Source organism: Setaria italica, chromosome III (genome assembly GCF_000263155.2).
Source record: "Setaria italica strain Yugu1 chromosome III, Setaria_italica_v2.0, whole genome shotgun sequence".
Taxonomy (NCBI): domain Eukaryota; kingdom Viridiplantae; phylum Streptophyta; class Magnoliopsida; order Poales; family Poaceae; genus Setaria; species Setaria italica.
This window is the reverse complement of record NC_028452.1, coordinates 42,217,082-42,234,044: the sequence shown is the minus strand read 5'-3', so window position 1 is coordinate 42,234,044 and position 16,963 is coordinate 42,217,082. Positions and strand designations below refer to the sequence as shown.

Sequence of the window (16,963 nt, the reverse complement as noted above, 5' to 3'; positions counted from 1 at the left end):
CAGCACCCGTGTTTTGAAGTCCGAACGGGAATCGACTTGTATTGTAGACCGATCTGCACGATGGCTTGGGCGTCAGCTCATTGGAACCAAGCCGACTAGTGGGATAAGTCGAGTCGAGTTGTACTCGGACTCGTCCCCTGAGCCTCGAAATAGGTCAAAAATTTCGTTGAATTTTTTGACAAAATACTCCAAAGCTTGGCGACGAAGGTTGATGTCGTACTGCTTCTCTTCTGGGGCCGGCGCGATATGGGGGTGGAAGTTTCCAGCACCGTCTGCGACGCTAACCCAGGAGCCAAAGATGAATGTCGTGCCCAATTCGAAAGCGACGATGGGCTTGATGATGACTTGAGCCATCGAGTTTGCCAGTGGATTCTCAGCGAGATCCCCTACCTGGCACGCTAGCTATCGATGTTTAGACTCAGCAACCTACCGAGGGCGGTACCTGAGGTAGTGTTTTATGCGTAGGGCTCGTCGAGATCAGGAAAGGTGAACTCGAACACACGATTTAGACAGGTTCGTGCCGCTTATGTCACATAATACCCTATGTCCTATGTGTGTTGGTTGTGTTGTATTAACTGAACTTGTTTGGACGGGATCCCTACCTCACCTTATATTGCCGGGGGGCAAGGTTACAGGTCGGTTGTTTACAATAATACTCATCGGATTTGACTAGAGAGTCCTACTCTAATTGCTACGAGTAGTTTTCTAATCCTCGACTAGTTCTTATCCTCCATGTAGACCACGCCATCCTGCACCGTAGTCTCCATGTCTGACACGTCTCGGTGTATAACCCTGTATCTAGAATTGTCCAAACCTTTTGGTGGGCCCACAGATGTATGGACAACACTATACGCATCACACAAGCACATGCAAAGAAAGAAATACAATAAAATAAGAAATAGTACACCAAACATCACTAATCGTACTAAAAAGTGGTACGAAACTAATCTACGTGTTAAGATGAACACGTGAGCGAAAGAATCACTCAAAATGGAGCTAAAACGCAAAAAAAATATGGCCTAAACAAGATATAAGGGCTTAACTGTGAGGAAACTAAACTTCTAGGGGCATATTTGTGAAAACTGATATCATATACACAGAAGAACTTAAAGGTTGGACTGGATCGCAAGATTAGAACTTTCTGTGGGGCTTAACCAAAAAAATGGCTTCATATTCTTCCTCAAGACACATCCCACCCAGTCCATCCATGTGGGCCGAGCTAGGGTTGCCGACGGCGGTAGCCAGGCAAGGGGGTGCGGGCGGCTGGCGGTGTGGGATGCCGCGCAAGGCGCACCGAGGTGGGGAGCGGCGGCTTAGGGTGGCAGCCATGGCACGGCGCGCGACTGCAGAGGCGGGTGCGGCAGAAGGTACGGCCAACGGCGCATGCTGGCAGGGTGAGGGTCAGGGTGACGGCTGCGCAGTCGGGCGAGTGGCGGCGGCGGCTGGGCGGTGGCACGGCTCAAATCGGGCGCAGGCCGGGCGAGCAGGCGCTCGGGGAAGGAGTGGCAGAGCTCGGCCATGGCCAAAGAGGCGGCTGATCGGAGCAGAGAGAAGAAGGGGCTCGTCAGGAATGGAGTCCAAACTCATGCTTGAACGGTAAAACAGAACGAGGACGACGAGAACAGCGATGGTGTGCTCACCTTCGACCTAGGACTCACAGTTTCACCGGATTTGCTCGCGCGGAGTTTAACAGATGAAGATGTTAGCATCGAACTGTGTGAGTTAGGGTTGTCGAAATGAGGTGGGGTTTGCGGCATGAAAAAAAGGATGTGAAGGAGATCACTGGAAAGTATTTACAGGCCGGTCTGGAGATCGATTTTATTTTTCCCCTTTTTCTAATTTTGGGAATTAATTTCAGATTCGAAAACAATTCTAGAAAATTCTCAAATCGCAGTTAAATCATGCAAAATAGTCAAAAACTCGAAAAATTTAGGAAAATTCCTAGGGATGATTTGGGACATGAGGAACCCAAATAAAATACTTGGAGCTCCTAGAAAGATTTTTAGAACCATCCAAAAATTGGATTTAGCTATAGGATCAAGAGAATAAATTCTCTGAAAAATCTAAAAGACGCATAAACGCATATTAAAAACTTTTGCAGTCAATAAATACTAGAATGCACCATGTATACTCACACTTATTTGAACTAAATTACTTAATATGATGTTTGAGTTTAATTAGCTCGAAGGATTTCCAATTAAAACCTAATAACTTAATAAAGCCTTAATTAAAATCTAGAAAAATTCAGAAAGTTGTTTGAGCGATTATGAGATGAAAATTAGGGTGTTACATCCTTCAGCATGCTGTCCTTGGGTCTAGGAGATGGAGCAGCGGCTTTTGTTAAATGTTGATGCGAAAAAGTCACCAACTGACCCCAGAAATAGATCATGTGGTAGGAATTTGATTTTTTTTTTAGAACTGATTATTGGCAAGTGTTGGAGAAGAGGACTTTTTTTCTCGCAATAATTTTTGGCAAGTCCAAACAGTCAATTTTTTTGACTCTATTTTTTGGACACTCTTGAGATGCTATAAAAGGCTATACGGAGGTTGAAATAACTCGCAACTCTGGACCAGCAATTTTAATGGGCTGAAGTTGTTGTGGCTATTGGGCTTCAATTAAGGGGTTGTTTGGGAGCACTCCACTTCAGGAAAAATTGCTTCACTCCACCAACTCTAAAAATTTTGCAGCCAAACGCGTCTAGCTCCAGCAACTCCGGCTCCAGGAAAAAGGTGGAGCAGGGGGTAGATCCACGTTTTTTATGGAGTACCTCAAGAGGTGCTCCAAAAACCTCCTTTTCAAACCTCCTCGTGGAGTTGGGATTATTTACCCACCATTGCTACTGGTTACACAAGTTACCGGTTCGATTTTTCTATCTCCTGTCGTCTCCGTTTCTTCTCCCACGGGGCGCAGGCCGGCCGGGGGCGAGCTCCCCCACGGCGACGCGGTCGGGGCGCGGGCCGGCGGGCGAGCTCCCCCGCGGCGGCACGACCGGGGCGCGGGCCGGCCGGGGACGAGCTCCCCCACGGCGGCGCGGGCCGGCGGGCGAGCTCCCCCGCAGCGGCACGGCCGGGGCGCGGGCCGGCCGGGGGCGAGCTCCCCCACGGCGGCGCTGCCGGGGGCGAGCTCCTCGGGCCAGGTGCCCACCGGAGAGCACTGGCGCCAGCTGCGCCTCGTCTGCATGTCCTACCTTCAAAAACTGAGAAGAGAAGAGGAGAGGAGAAAATAGAAGAGTATGACATGTGGATCCGTTTACAAAGGGTAAAATAGACCATTCACAACAAGTGCTCATGTTTTTTGAGCTGGAGCACTGCCATTAGCCAAACACGTGCAGCAGCTCCATATTTTTTTGAAGTTGGTGAAGTGGAGCTAGGAAAGTGTGGAGCTGGTGAAGTGGAGCTGGTTTTTCTGAAGTGGAGTGCTCCCAAACAGGCTCTAGTGAAAGAAAAGTGGAAATCCTATACATCTTCCGGAAGAAAAATGTCAAACGTCGGATTTGATTCGTGCTGCCTCTCCCAAACGTCGGATTTGATTACTTCCTCCACGTGCAGCGGACTGAGCGCGCAGCGCGCATCAAAGAGGCGGGCAGCCGCTTTCAACAAAAAGAGGCGGGCAGCCAGCAGCCTTTGGGGAAGGGTTGGTTTGCACGTGTCGCTCCACGGTTGGCCTGGATGGGACCAAGTGCCTTTTGGTTTTTTCAAACTTAAATCGTGTTTTTCTCACGAACCGTGTACTATTTTTACAATCCGTTTAAACCACTGTGTTGCGAAGAATTAATCTAACAAGATCCAATGTGAATATATTTTTTATTTTTTTCAAACTCAACATTTTTACTAAACTAACTCAACATTTTACATACATTACTTCAACATTTTTCATATAATTTGAACTAATTAATTTAGTTTGAAAAAATGTTGAATCTAATATTTAAAATATTTTATTTTAAAAAAAACTCAACATTTAAGATGAACTAACTCAACATGTTATATATGTTACTTCAACATTTTCATATAAATGTTGAACTAGTTTACTACAAATATTGAATTTAGTATTTGAAATATTTTATTATTCTTTAAAACTCAACACTTTAGATGAACGAACTCAATATTTTAGATGAACTAACTCAACATTTTCATATAAATGTTGAACTAGTTTACTCCAAATGTTGAATTTAATTTGAAAAAATGTTGAATCTGATACTTAAAATGTTTTGATTATATTCATTTAAAGAAAAATAAAAGTGGTAAAGCGTACCTGCCACCTTGAACCTGGGCTACATGTTGTTGGCTGTCAGTGTCAGCCTGCCCTCCCTCCTGCTGCGCAGTGCTGCATGCTTCATGCATGGTAGGCCACGGTTGGTGGGCCATGGTGCTGACTGATCGGCCGTGGGTGGGCCGTGCGATGACAGATGTTTCTATCGCACGGAAGATGTATAGGAGCGCCCAAGAAAAGCCCTCGCTTCTGGTCTACTAATAAAGCAATAACCCACGCGACCACACCCCTCTTTACTCGCCACTCCCTGACTCCAACCCCAACCCTAGCAGTTTTTTTATTTTTAACCCTTTTTAACATAACAAATACTTAACTTTTTCATTCAAATAAACCCTTTGACCATGCATGATCCTTAGCGTGGCAGCCGAATAAAAAAAATGCTTGTATTTTATTTTTAGGATGCCTATCTATCCAGAGACTAGGTTATATAGTCTAATTCTATACAAATGAAAAGATAAATCAAGAATAAATACATCAATGTGTATCAAGAATAAATATTATGGTGAGGCTCGACTATATAATAATTAGAGCAATCAAAGTTATACAGATTTAGCAGTTTGTATAAAATAAAAGTGAAATTTCAATTTTATTATTTTTTTTACTAGTAGTACGGTGTCATATCCATGCAGGAGCATACGGTTATTTGACTCGACGATTGTCGGCGTTCGCTGCTCCGACGATTTTTTGCAAACCCAATAAGAAACTACTGTTTCGTGTTGTTCCACAACGGTGACGACTCCGGCCCCTAATGGTGTTGACCCCGATGCCGTCCTAAGCCGGCTTCGCCCCACGTCATCACATGGAACTGCAGTCCGCCTGCTGGAAGGAGAGAACGCCGTTGCCGAGGTCGTAGAGCAGGTGCATATTCTGCTGCATGTAGTTGCCGATGACGGTCGTCTCGTTCATCGGCAGCGTCGCGTTCGGCCGCGCCGCGCTGAACACCACCATGCACGCCGTGGCCTCGTCCACGGGCGCCCAGTAGTTCTCCGGCGGCACCACCAGGTCCGACAAAGCGCCGCCGCCGCTTCCAAAGTGCAGCACCAGCGGCGGCACCAGCTTGCCGGCGTCCCCCTGCGCCACGGCCACGCACAGGTCGAACCCTTCTACCCCGGCCGGCAGCGGCACGACGCTGTCGCCCAGCTGCCGCGCCAGCTCCGCCCTCAGCGCCTGGTACGCCACGTCGACGAGCCTCGTGAACGGGGCGCCGGAGTCGATTAACGTGCCGGCCCACCGCCCCGGCGCGACCTCCCGGAGGTCGAACGCCGCCGCGGGGACGTCGAGCTTGGCCTCCCCCACCGTGATCCCGGCGAGGGGCAGGAAGTAGAACGTGCCGTACAGGTCGTCGTTCGGGTTCTTGACGAACGGCACGGACGTCACCGGCGCGCCGCCGCCGCTCAGGTCGGCGGACGCGCCGACGAACAGGTGGCTCGTGTTGACGGCATCGCTGAAGTAGGGCGTGAGGCAGTAGGAGAACTTGGTGTCGCCGAGCTGGGAGACGAGTGACAGGTTGCCCCGGCCGAGCCCGATGATACCAGACGCGTTGTTCAGGGACCCTGGAGTCAGCTCGTTCGAGTCGATGCACCCGAACGCGAGGCTCACGTTCTCAGACCCAAACGTGAACGTCTCGGTGCCGAGGAGCCCCAAGATGTCGCCGGCGCCGTAGCTGGTGTTGACGGCGCACGCCTTGCCGTTGCACTGGGTCTCCGAGCCGAAGTGGCAAGCGGAGTCATCGCATGCCACGGCACGGACGCTGCTCGACTGGGAGGGATCATAGTAAGGAAGGTTCTGGTGAAAGCAGCTGGTGCGGCGGCAAAGAGAGCACTGCGTCCAGACGAGGTTGCTGCCAGTGTCGATGATGGCCTCGGCGCGCTGCGGCGGGTCGCCGATGAGGTACTCGGCGATGTACTGCGTCGCCCCAGCCCAGTGGACGGGCGCCGTCACCCCGCCCATCATGGAGGCCAGACGGCGGTGGGTGCGCTCGGTGGCGCGGCGCAAGCGCTCCTCGATGGTGCACTTCTCCTTGGCGTCGACGTGAGTGAGCTCGAGGTGGATGCCGGCGCAGTTTGTGGGGAACGGCATCAGGGAGGCGCACAAGAGCGCGAGCCAGAGCAAAGGTCTCTCCATTTTGATCTAGCGTGAATTCTTTTGGGTTTTGTGTTCGTGTGTGAGCGTGTGCATTGTGATATGTAGAGGGAGGTTAAGCGTATATTTATAACACATCCTGATAAGTGGGGAATTAATGGATGATAAATAAAGATCGACAAAATGTCGAATTAGTGTAACTGGACATTGGACTCCCTCCGTTTCAAATTGTCGACCGTTTTAACTTTTCTACATACATAATTTTTACTAGATATATATATTATCTAGAAAAGTCGACTTACAATTTGAAACAAAGGTATTGCTCAGTAAATATAATTTTTTAAAAAAATAATCGACACAAGATTTTACGGGGTAATGAAATATTTTTTGCCATATTAATTATTACATGATTGCCAGTGAAGTTGATCGTATCACTGCATCTCTTTTGGAATGAACCATGTTCACCTGACCTCAGTTGAGCTACATGGCTAAAAGTTTTTAACTGAACAATTCGCATGTCATGTTTTTAAGAGTCATGCCAACTTAGATTCGTATTTGATATTAATGCTTTATTCTTTAAATGAAAATCATATTTAGCAATATCTATATATAAAAAAGGCCGTTTTCCATGCTTAGTCAGGTTTAGTAATTACTAATGAAAATTATGTAATTGTCTATTGCTATCAAGGTGTAGGTAGCATTTTGGAGGCAATTGACTTGACCTTCTAAGTCTACGTGTCACAATCCTTTGCCAAGTCCATGGAAATCCACAGACTCATCCTCCAAATTTCAACATAATCAGATTTCCTAGAAAAAATTGTTGATGTCCATCCAAAATTATTACATGGATGCAAAATTTTCCTTGATTTTTAGTTTTTTTACTTTTCTTTGATGATTAAATGGCATGGCAAGTAAAACAATAACTTATGAGAGTTCCTCATGGTATTGAACTACTATGCCCGAAAAACTTAATAAGCTTATGAAAAAATATGAGAAAAATCATTTATGGTATGGCGCTCCCCCTATCGTAGGCTTTCTCGGATACAGAAAACTTTAGTAGGCTTCATTGCAATTGTTTATTAAGAATTATCAGATATGACTGAAACTTTGGCTTTGATATCATATTAAGCTATTATTAGGGGCCCACAAGAGGGCGCGAGCTAGAGCAAAGGTCGTCTCGCCATTTTTATCATACTTGAACTCTTTGGCGTGGTGTGCAGTCGTGGAGCTTGATCCGACGTTGAGGAGGGGCCGGCACCTCAAAGATTAGGAACTACTCAAAACAGGGATCGCCATTTTCATACCTAATCTTTAATTAGGGGAGGATCTAGCACCAGGGTGAATGGGGCTCAAGCTCCTCCTACTGTTGCTAGAGTCATGGAGCCTCTCCTATAAATTTACATACATTGAAGCTTGAAAGTAGATCGAGGTTAGAGATAGAAGATGAATGGCCCCTGTTAGTCCTCACTAAGCTCCGCCCTTACTTGTGTGTGTGAGAGTGCCAGTGCGTGCATTATGAGATGTACACGGAGGTTAAGTGTATTTATAACATCGTGATGAGTGAGGAATTAATGAATACATAAAGATTGCTTGACAAAATGTCCAATTGAGGACATCACTGCAACTGAAAGTGTATGCATTAATTACAGATTGCTCGGTAAATTTGATTTTTTTTTAAAAAAAATGTATTAGATCAACACAAGATTTTACAGGATTAATGAAATATTTTGTCATATTAATAATTACATGATCGTCAGTGAAGTTGATTGTATCATGCAGATTAAGTCACGCATCTCTTTTAGAATGAACCATGTTCGCCTGACCTCAGGTGAGCTACATGGCTAAAAGTTTTTAACTGAACAATTCAGATGCCATGTTTTTAAGAGTCATGCCTACTTAGATTTATTTCAATATTATTAGGAAAAAAATCCAAATTACTTCCCTCAAATATAGCGAACCTCCAAATTACCCCTAAACTATCTTTTGGTTCAATTTACCCCCTAAACTATACTATTTGGTTCAACTTACCTCATAATATAATTTGTTCCTTTTATTCCTCCACCTCCATACACAAGTTGAATTTTAATTTGAGATTCTGCAGGGTGATACTGGACATCAGATCTACATTTAAAAAATATATTATAAATTTTTTATCATTATTTTTCATATAATTTTGTATACTAAAGAAAAATCTATTATTAAACATCCTACCTTGTCAAAATAATGATAAACAAATCATGATATATTTTTTTCACACATCTTATGATATCTGCTATTATCTTGCAAAATTTTAACTTAAGACTCCACTTGTGCATGGAAAAAAAAGATAAAGGGGGTAAATTGAACCAAATTGCATAATTTAGGGGGAAAACTGACCAAGAAATACTTTAGGGGGTTATTCAGTCTTTGGCTATACTTGAGGGGAGTGATTTAGACTTTTTCCTTATTATTAATGCTTTTGTTGTTGAATTTGAAAAATCACAACAATTCGCCTCCAACTTATTTAGTTAGCTAATCGTGAAGTCTCAAAATAAGGGAGAGGGTACCAAACGGATTCCTTTTCCCAACGGAGTGATTTATACTTTTTCCTTATTATTAATTATTTTGTCGTTGAATTGAAATTCATATTTAGCAATATCTATATATAAAAGTCCATTTACATGCTTTATTAGATTTAGTATAATTACACATGAAAATAATGCAATTGGCCATTTCTATCAAGGTGTAGGTAGCATTTATATATTGACTTGACCTTCTAAGTCTATGCGTCACAATCCTTTGCCAAGTCCATGGAAAATCCACAGACTTACCCTCCAAATTTCAACATAATCAGATTTCCCAAAAAAAAAATGGTTGATGTCCATTCAAAATTATTACATGGCTGCAAATTTGTCCTTGATTGAGTTTTGTTTTTTTCCTTTTCTTTGATGATTAAATGACATGGCAAGCAAAAAAATAACTTATGAGCTAGGTTCGTGCACACGAATCATCACAAATCTTGAGAGTTGCTCATGGTATTGAACTACTATGCCACAAAAGCTTAAGCTTATCAATTGTAGGCTTTTTTAAGCCTCGGGTTCAGAAACATTAATTAGTAGGCTGCCAATATTTTATTAAGTTTTACCAGATATGACTGAAACTTTGGCTTTGATATCATATTAAGCTATTATTAATTTAACAGCCAGTCAGAACCAAAATGTGAAATGTGGACAATTCTCTTATTTTTTGACACATATCAAGTCAGGTAGACACATTATATGTTGTTTAGCTTCTTCTATGCATTAGTACTAGCCAAGCTTTGAACGTGTGACGCAAACAGTCGCACGTCAAGGTGAATGCTAGGACCGACTTTAGATACAAGAGGTTGGATCTTAATTTCAAGTTTCCAGAGCCTGCAGGACTGGTGGTTTCGTGTCAGGCAGCTTCTGAGAAAATACAAGAGAAAGCTCAGTGCTCGTCACGTACCGTACCTTGTTCTCCTTGACAGTATGACACATTTCGAAAGACGCGCAATGCCCGGAGCTTCATCTGCAGGGTCAAAGCCGCGTCTGGGCGTCTGGCGTGTGAAGCTGGAGGGAAACATCTCAGCTGCCTCACCATTCACCGAGGAGTAGTTTACCTCTACGAAACCATTGGCTGTGGAGTTGCAATTTCTGTAGGCTGTGTAGCACAGCGGGCTCCTTGTCAGCGTGAGTGCCGTCACGCTCAGCTCCATGTTTGTAACCTTTGCCTTGTGGCTGCCATGTGCGAATCAAGTGTTTTTCTTTTATCCTTTCCTTCCATTCTAAATTATAAGTTATTTTGACTTTTTTAATCCAAAGGTATATGTTATGAAACTATGTATCTAGAAAATTTAAATTGACATTTGAGTAAAAACATCCAAAGAGAATCTGCGAAAAAGTATGTTGTGCGATTGCAAAGCAACTCTCCAACTAATAATTCCCATCGCCATGAATAACCCTTTGTATATCTCATCATATTCAAATTGAAAGGTTTCTCTAGACTCTAAAGAGTTGTGTGAGATCGAGAATACACTAATTGTCATTGTTTTGATTTTATCTAAGTATATATATTCGAGTTATGATTCTATGGTACGATCTTATGTCCGATATTGAAAAATGATACATCTAGGATCTCTGTCCCAACGGATTGGGATTTTGTTTTTTTCAATTTTTCTGTTCCCATAAAAAATACTGAATTTTGCGAAATTTAGGCCAAAATTTGGACTAAAAGTGCATTTTTCGATGAAGAGAGCGAAGTTCGGGCAAAAAGTAATTTTGATCATCACCGGAAAGACCAAAATTTCATTTCGGCTGAAATTTTGAACATGGCACAACAACCTTGACTTCAATTTTTTCCCCTTTTTACTCTTGTCTATCTAAAATAAATAAGCGCAGCTTGCGCATGAATTTGAAGCACATTTTGTAAATAATTGACGTGGATCATAAATCAACTCATCACTTGAGTCCTTGACAATGCATGTTTATTAGGAAGGGGGTATATGAGGGGGGTTTTTTTTCGTTGCGATGCACGGACATGTTTTTTTAGTAGACGTGGTGACGTGCATATGGTGTGCAATGTGCACACATACAAGCAGGTGTACTCTCTCTACGTATGGCCGGCTGCCGTGACCATACAAATCATCACATGGAGCTGCAGTCCACCGTCTGGAAGGAGAGCACGCCATTGCCGAGGTCGTAGAGCAGGTGCACGTCCTGCTGCATGTAGTTGCCGATGATGGTCGTCTCATCCGACGAGCTGAACACCATCATGCACGCCGTGGCGTCGTCCAGGCCCCCCCAGTAATTCTCCGGCGGCACCACCAAATCCCCGCCGCCGCCGCCGCCGCTCCCGAAGCGCAGCACCAGCGGCGGCACCAGCTTGCCGGCGTCTCCCCGCGCCACGCACAAGTCCAACCCTCTCATCCCGACCGGCGGCGGCACGAGGCTGGCGCCCAGCTGCCACGCCAGCTCGTCCCTCAGCGCCTGGTACGCCACGTCGACGACCCTCGTGAACGGGGAGCCCGAGTCGATCAGCGTCACCGCCCAGTCCCCCGACGAGACCTGCCGGAGGCCGAACGCCGCCGCGGGGACGTCGAGCGAGGTCCCGCCGACGGTGATGCCGGTGAGGGGCAGGTAGTAGAACGTGCTCGTGCTGAAGGGGTCCCCGTTGGGGCTCTCGACGAACGGCACGGACGTCACCGGCGCGTTGTTCCCGGGGCTCGGGCCGGCCGACGAGCCGACGAAGAGGTGGCTCTGGTCGACGGTGTCGGTTGAGTAGGGCGTCAGGAGAACGTGGTGTCGCGGAGCTGGGAGACGAGCGACAGCCCGCCCCTGCCGAGCCCGATGATCCCGGACGCGCCGTCCAGGGAGCCCGGCGTGATCCTCGTCGCGGTGATGCACCCGAAGTCGAGGGTCACCTTCTCCGACCCGAACGTGAACTCCTCGGTGCGGAGGAGCCCGGTGATGGTGCCGGCGCCGTAGGAGGTGAAGACACCGCACGCCTGGCCATCACCCGCGCACCGCGTCTCGGAGCCGAGGGAGCACGCCGCGTCGCCGCAGGCCACGGGCTGATGGGCCGTGCGCGACTGGGAGGGGTCGTAGATGGAGAGGCCTTGGCTGAAGCAACTAGTAGATGATGAGCGGCAGCCGGAGCACTGCGTCCACATGAGGTTGCTGCCGGTGTCGATGATGGCCTCGGCCTGCTGCGGCGGGTCGCCGATGGGATACTCGGCGATGTACTGCGACCTCACCCAGTGAACGGGTGCGGACACCGCGTCCGTCCACGCCAGCTGATGGCGGGTCCGCGCCATGGCACGGCGCATGCGCTCCTCGACGGTGCAGTTGGCATCGAGGTGGGTGAGCTCGAGGCGGAGGCCGGCACAGGTGGTGAAGGTCAGGGAGGAGGAGAAGAGCACGAGCCAGAGCAATGGCGTCCCCATTTTAATCTTACCATGTATGATGAATTCCATTATAAGATCTTCCAGGCTCTTTCAGCTCTCTGTCGTATTCGTGTTACCCTCGGGTGGATAGGGCATCTAGTAGTGATCTCTATCATGTTGCCCACTTGCCCTCGGGTGGATAGGGCAATGCCAAGCAGCCACACAACAATCCTTGTACTGAAATCCAGGGGCAAAGTCGACAAGGATTGAAGAAGGGGTCTGTCTCCGCGTCAGGTGACTGACGGATTGCTTATCCGTCAGTCACCAGTCCTAGCCGTTCGATACACATCTAACGCTACCTGATCAAACCTGTACAAATCCCACCAGACACCCCGTTAACAGATCCACTAGCTGTGTTGCGGGCCCTTCAACGCTATACGTTGCTGGGCTGATCAAATCCAGTCCAGAAAATTGTAGGATCGGTAAATTTTCACAATAATATAGCCCATCTATAGGGAACAACACAGCCCACTTACTCACCCAAAAGAAAAACAACACAGCCAGCTTTCAATTGAATAGATTGGGCAGCTTCATTTTTGGCCTGTAACCGTTGCTCACAGTAGATACAATTGAACACGCGTGCACAAAATCAAACTGATTTGAGTTATTACAGCAAATTCAACACAGAATTTTACATTCGTGCAAACGTAAAAATTACAGGAACATGAACATCTTAAAAACATTAAAATAATTACTATGTTTTTGACAAATGTAACATAAAAAATAGTAAATTTTTGCCCAAGTTGTACGCAAAACATGACCTACATATGTGAAATGTAGATCTGTTTTGAGTTTTGGACTAAACTTTAAAGCTACTGGTTGAAGGCAACAAACAGACAAAAATCATGTATTCATGTGTGCTTGTTGGGCAACTTCATATACCTATATCAGTGAGAACCACATGATCAAATTGGTGAAGCACAAGTTCAACGATCAAGTCTTATCTGTGTGAAAGCCTGCAACTCAAAAAATTAAGGATAAGAGTACTGCATTGATCTCAATTAGTTAACTGTATTTGAGATAACTTAATACTGAACAGTAGCAAGCTGCAAAAACATTAGATCTGATCATTGTGTTCTAAACCTATTATTAATAGCATTGATCTCAATTACTGAACTGCCAGTTAATTTAGCTTCAGTTAACATGTGAATGAACATATCTAAGTCAAAAGATTTGACTTGACCTAGATCATAATTGGAAAAAAACACAGCACAACCCAGTTCATGTCAACACCTTACACTAGGCCTCACTCAGTTCATAAAAGAAAGGTATAAGAAAATATTAAAATGATGAAGAATCCTATAGGAAAATGAAGTGAAATATGAATATAATAGCCACAATTTTGTTCTAACCTAGACAATAAAATATTGACCATGGTGATGAGTTCACCACAAACAGAATGCAATCAGCAAGCCGTGTAACTCTAGCCCCTTAAGTCTTAACTGTCACACTGATGCACAATTACAAATTTATATTAACATAACAGAAAACTTAGGATGGTACATCATGGTGTAATTGTTTGCAATTTCATATTAAAATCGATACAATCTTCAGCTCATATATTATTAGCTCCATTCTTTTACTATGACACATAATCTAGATCAATCAATGTACTGCAAGTAGATAACTTAATACTTGATTTACCATGTCAGTTTCTACCAAAAGTAAATTCAAGACTAGTGCAGAACATTGTGAACCCATAAGCTTAGAATACTATGAATTTCTTGGCAAGCTGGCCTGGTTTTACACAGTTACATATAGCAGATTTGTGGTCAACTCCTAAATTTTTATGGGAGTAGGATAGTTTGGACTTGAATTACAGCTCGTAAACATAAGAAAAGGTGACTGAAACCTCTGACAACACAAATGAACAAAGACATGCCATCCCATGTATATACACTAGACAAGCAAGCTGGAAGGAACAGTAAACACATTATACCTGCAGTTTTGGCAGAAAAACATAGGTCATGCACAATACAGAAAAAATAACAAAATGCACCAAAATTATGATGCTATGCCATGGTGTAATCCTAGTCCAAATTATTTATTATTAATATTTCATCATCTTTATTCTTGTACTTAGTGTACAACTGATATTATAAAAAGATAGTATAGTCCCGGAGATGGAAAAACACCCAGGATCATATGTGTACATATAGCGGGCTTCTGTCGACCCTGAACAATAAAGCAAGAAAACAGTACTTGACAATCAAAACCTGATAAAAAGTGGTAGATAATACATAGTTCAGTCTTGTTGGTAGAAATTACTCTAGATACCATTGAAAGGGAAACACATTGCACTTGAAATATACCAGTTGATATTGCAACTATTTTCCAATATTGACGAAATCAATTTTTCCTACATACCGAAGTCGAAGCACTCCTCACAGAGATGGAAAGCACCCTCATTATTGTTGCAGACTTTAACAAACTAGATGCAGTTCTAGATGATAGATCAGCAGACCCTAAAATGGAAGTTCAGAGTTCTTCATTATGCCAAACCATGGCAATACTATAAAATTACAAGGAAAAACCATCAAATTTTATACCTGCTATCAAGGCATGTTATATGACTGCATATACCTGTTTCCAGCAGCTCCACAATTGCCATCTGCCACAGCCCATCCCTTCCTCTCTGCCCTATTTTCTAGAACACCAAAGCTCTTTTTTCTCCAGACAAAAAAAAAAACAAAAATAAGCCAGTAACTTTGTGATTTAGAAAAAATAATGGAAGAGGAGTAAGGCTACGGCTCTGAAAAGGAATGTAGGGACCATGTGGCTGGCCTACAGACTTCCCATGGAAAGAAGGGTATCCGTGCTGCTATCCTGCTATTCAAGTGAAGCTCGTGTCCACCCTTAGCCATGATGAAGGCAAAATCCAAAGGATCATACTCATCTCCACTTACATATTTAAAACATAAATGGAAAAACATTTAAAGCACCTGATTCGCAAGACATGTACAAGATAGCAAGAGAATAAAAAGAAGACAAAGCAACCTTAAAATCATTTTGGCCATAAAAAGAATGTAATCCCTAAATTATCCTAGTTCTAATCACAGTTCTGCAAGGAGATGCAGGTGACAGCAATGGACAGATGGAAAAGAAAAAAAACAGAACACAAATGGGAAGCAGAAAACATGACATCAGTGAACTCCAAACAGCAGGGGACAACAAAAGCAAAAGGCATGACTAAATTGAGAAGAACCAATCAAATCCGAAATGAGAAAGGACAGAAAAGATAGGTTGATGATCTCACCAAGAAGGTGAACTGGAAAAGGGGCGATCTCACGAGGGGGAATTTCAAACAAACAGGTACATTGAACACAAATTCTTGTAGTGCGCTCTGGATGTCACAACACAGAAAGGTACATTGACCACAAATGTGAAGCTAATGGGGACCTAATAGAGCTCTAACCTGTAATTAACAGAGCATATATCCCCAAGTCAAAAGTCAGAACCCTTAGAGGCAACAAATTAGCCATTATCAGATCAATATCCAAATTGAGCTCAAAATTGGAAAATAGTATACCACAAATAACAAAAACTGAATCATAATTGAGAACATATCAGACAATAGGAGACTATGATTCCCCAAACTAAACCCTAATAAGGCTAACTGTCAGACACAACATAGCCCACGAGGAAACCTTATATGCCTAAATCAAAACATTACAACACAGAATCACGAAGTCCAAACTGATTGAAGCTAAATCAAATGTGATTAAATCAAATGTGAATAACAAAAATCAATGACAGAAAACGAATGGGGATTCCATAGAATACCTGGTGCGGATCTGGCACACCTGAAGACCCCAAGTCCCCAACACATCTCCCAGTTGACTGCACACAAGACATACACATGAATGATAAATCATAAAAAATCGATGAACACAGCACACATGGACCTTTACTGGCACAAATCGAACACAACGTTATAATTCCCCAGGCGGCTACAGGCCTGGTCAGCATTTGGGAGAGGCAGGACAGTGGTTAGGCGATGACGGGGAGATCTCAACAGCCGACTTCTGCGCCTCCCCTCGCATCAAACAACAGAACCGAGAAAGGAAAGACGGAGAGAAGAAGAGACCAACCTCGAGAAGACCTCGCCGGAAACCTACCGTCGTTATCGAGGCAGACAAGCCGCCGAATCCCAGGCCTCACCGTCTCCGCCCGTTTCGCCTCCGCACAGCTCAGTCAAGAAATGACAGGGAGGGAGACAGCGAGTGGAGTATCAACCATTCAGCCCAAACCCGATAACATTTTAACACCGACTACAAAGGGCACAAACAACTGACACAGGCGGCGGCCGATTACAATCTCACACGTTCAGCTCCGATCGGACGGTTCACAGCGTCGACTGATGCATAAACAAATCCTCAGTCGCCTGAGGAGTAAACCTATATATGGCCATTTGGCCCGCGGCCTGTTGGCTGGCCCACGACACGACATTTTGACCCGTCCAAGCACGACAGCTTTGTAGGCCGAGCCGGCCCAGCCTACACCACGGGTCGGGCCTGGACTGCTACCTCAGCCGATGGGCTGGCCCGGCACGGCCTAGCCCATTTGGCTCGTGGGCCATAAACGGTGGCACGACCCGCCTCAGCCCAGCTGAAATCTCGGATAAATGGTTGGCCGTAACCCTACTACAGTCTTGGCGCCGATGAATATCG

At 44.9% G+C, this 16,963-nt stretch overlaps 1 protein-coding gene and 1 long non-coding RNA gene across 6 annotated transcripts; both read right to left on the bottom strand.

The window, feature by feature from the left end:
• Nucleotides 1-5,065: 5,065 nt before the first annotated feature.
• On the bottom strand, nt 5,066-12,539 carry LOC101785637. The gene is made up of 3 exons (XM_022825293.1): nt 11,640-12,539; nt 11,017-11,607; nt 5,066-6,400 (listed from the first exon to the last, which is right to left on the bottom strand). Exons 1-3 carry the CDS (start codon nt 12,321-12,323, stop codon nt 5,066-5,068), a joined length of 2,610 nt encoding a protein of 869 aa, XP_022681028.1. The 5' UTR covers nt 12,324-12,539.
• Nucleotides 12,540-12,857: 318 nt separating this feature from the next.
• On the bottom strand, nt 12,858-16,523 carry LOC101784689. Of its 5 annotated transcripts, none has more exons than XR_002677029.1 (4): nt 16,385-16,523; nt 14,843-16,133; nt 14,661-14,758; nt 12,858-14,232 (listed from the first exon to the last, which is right to left on the bottom strand). It is a non-coding gene; the product is annotated as an uncharacterized LOC101784689 (long non-coding RNA). The 5 variants fall into 5 exon arrangements; XR_002677028.1 differs by having other exon boundaries at nt 12,858-13,249; XR_002677027.1 differs by having other exon boundaries at nt 12,858-14,758; nt 14,843-14,963; nt 16,077-16,133.
• Between the last annotated feature and the right edge of the window lie 440 nt (nt 16,524-16,963).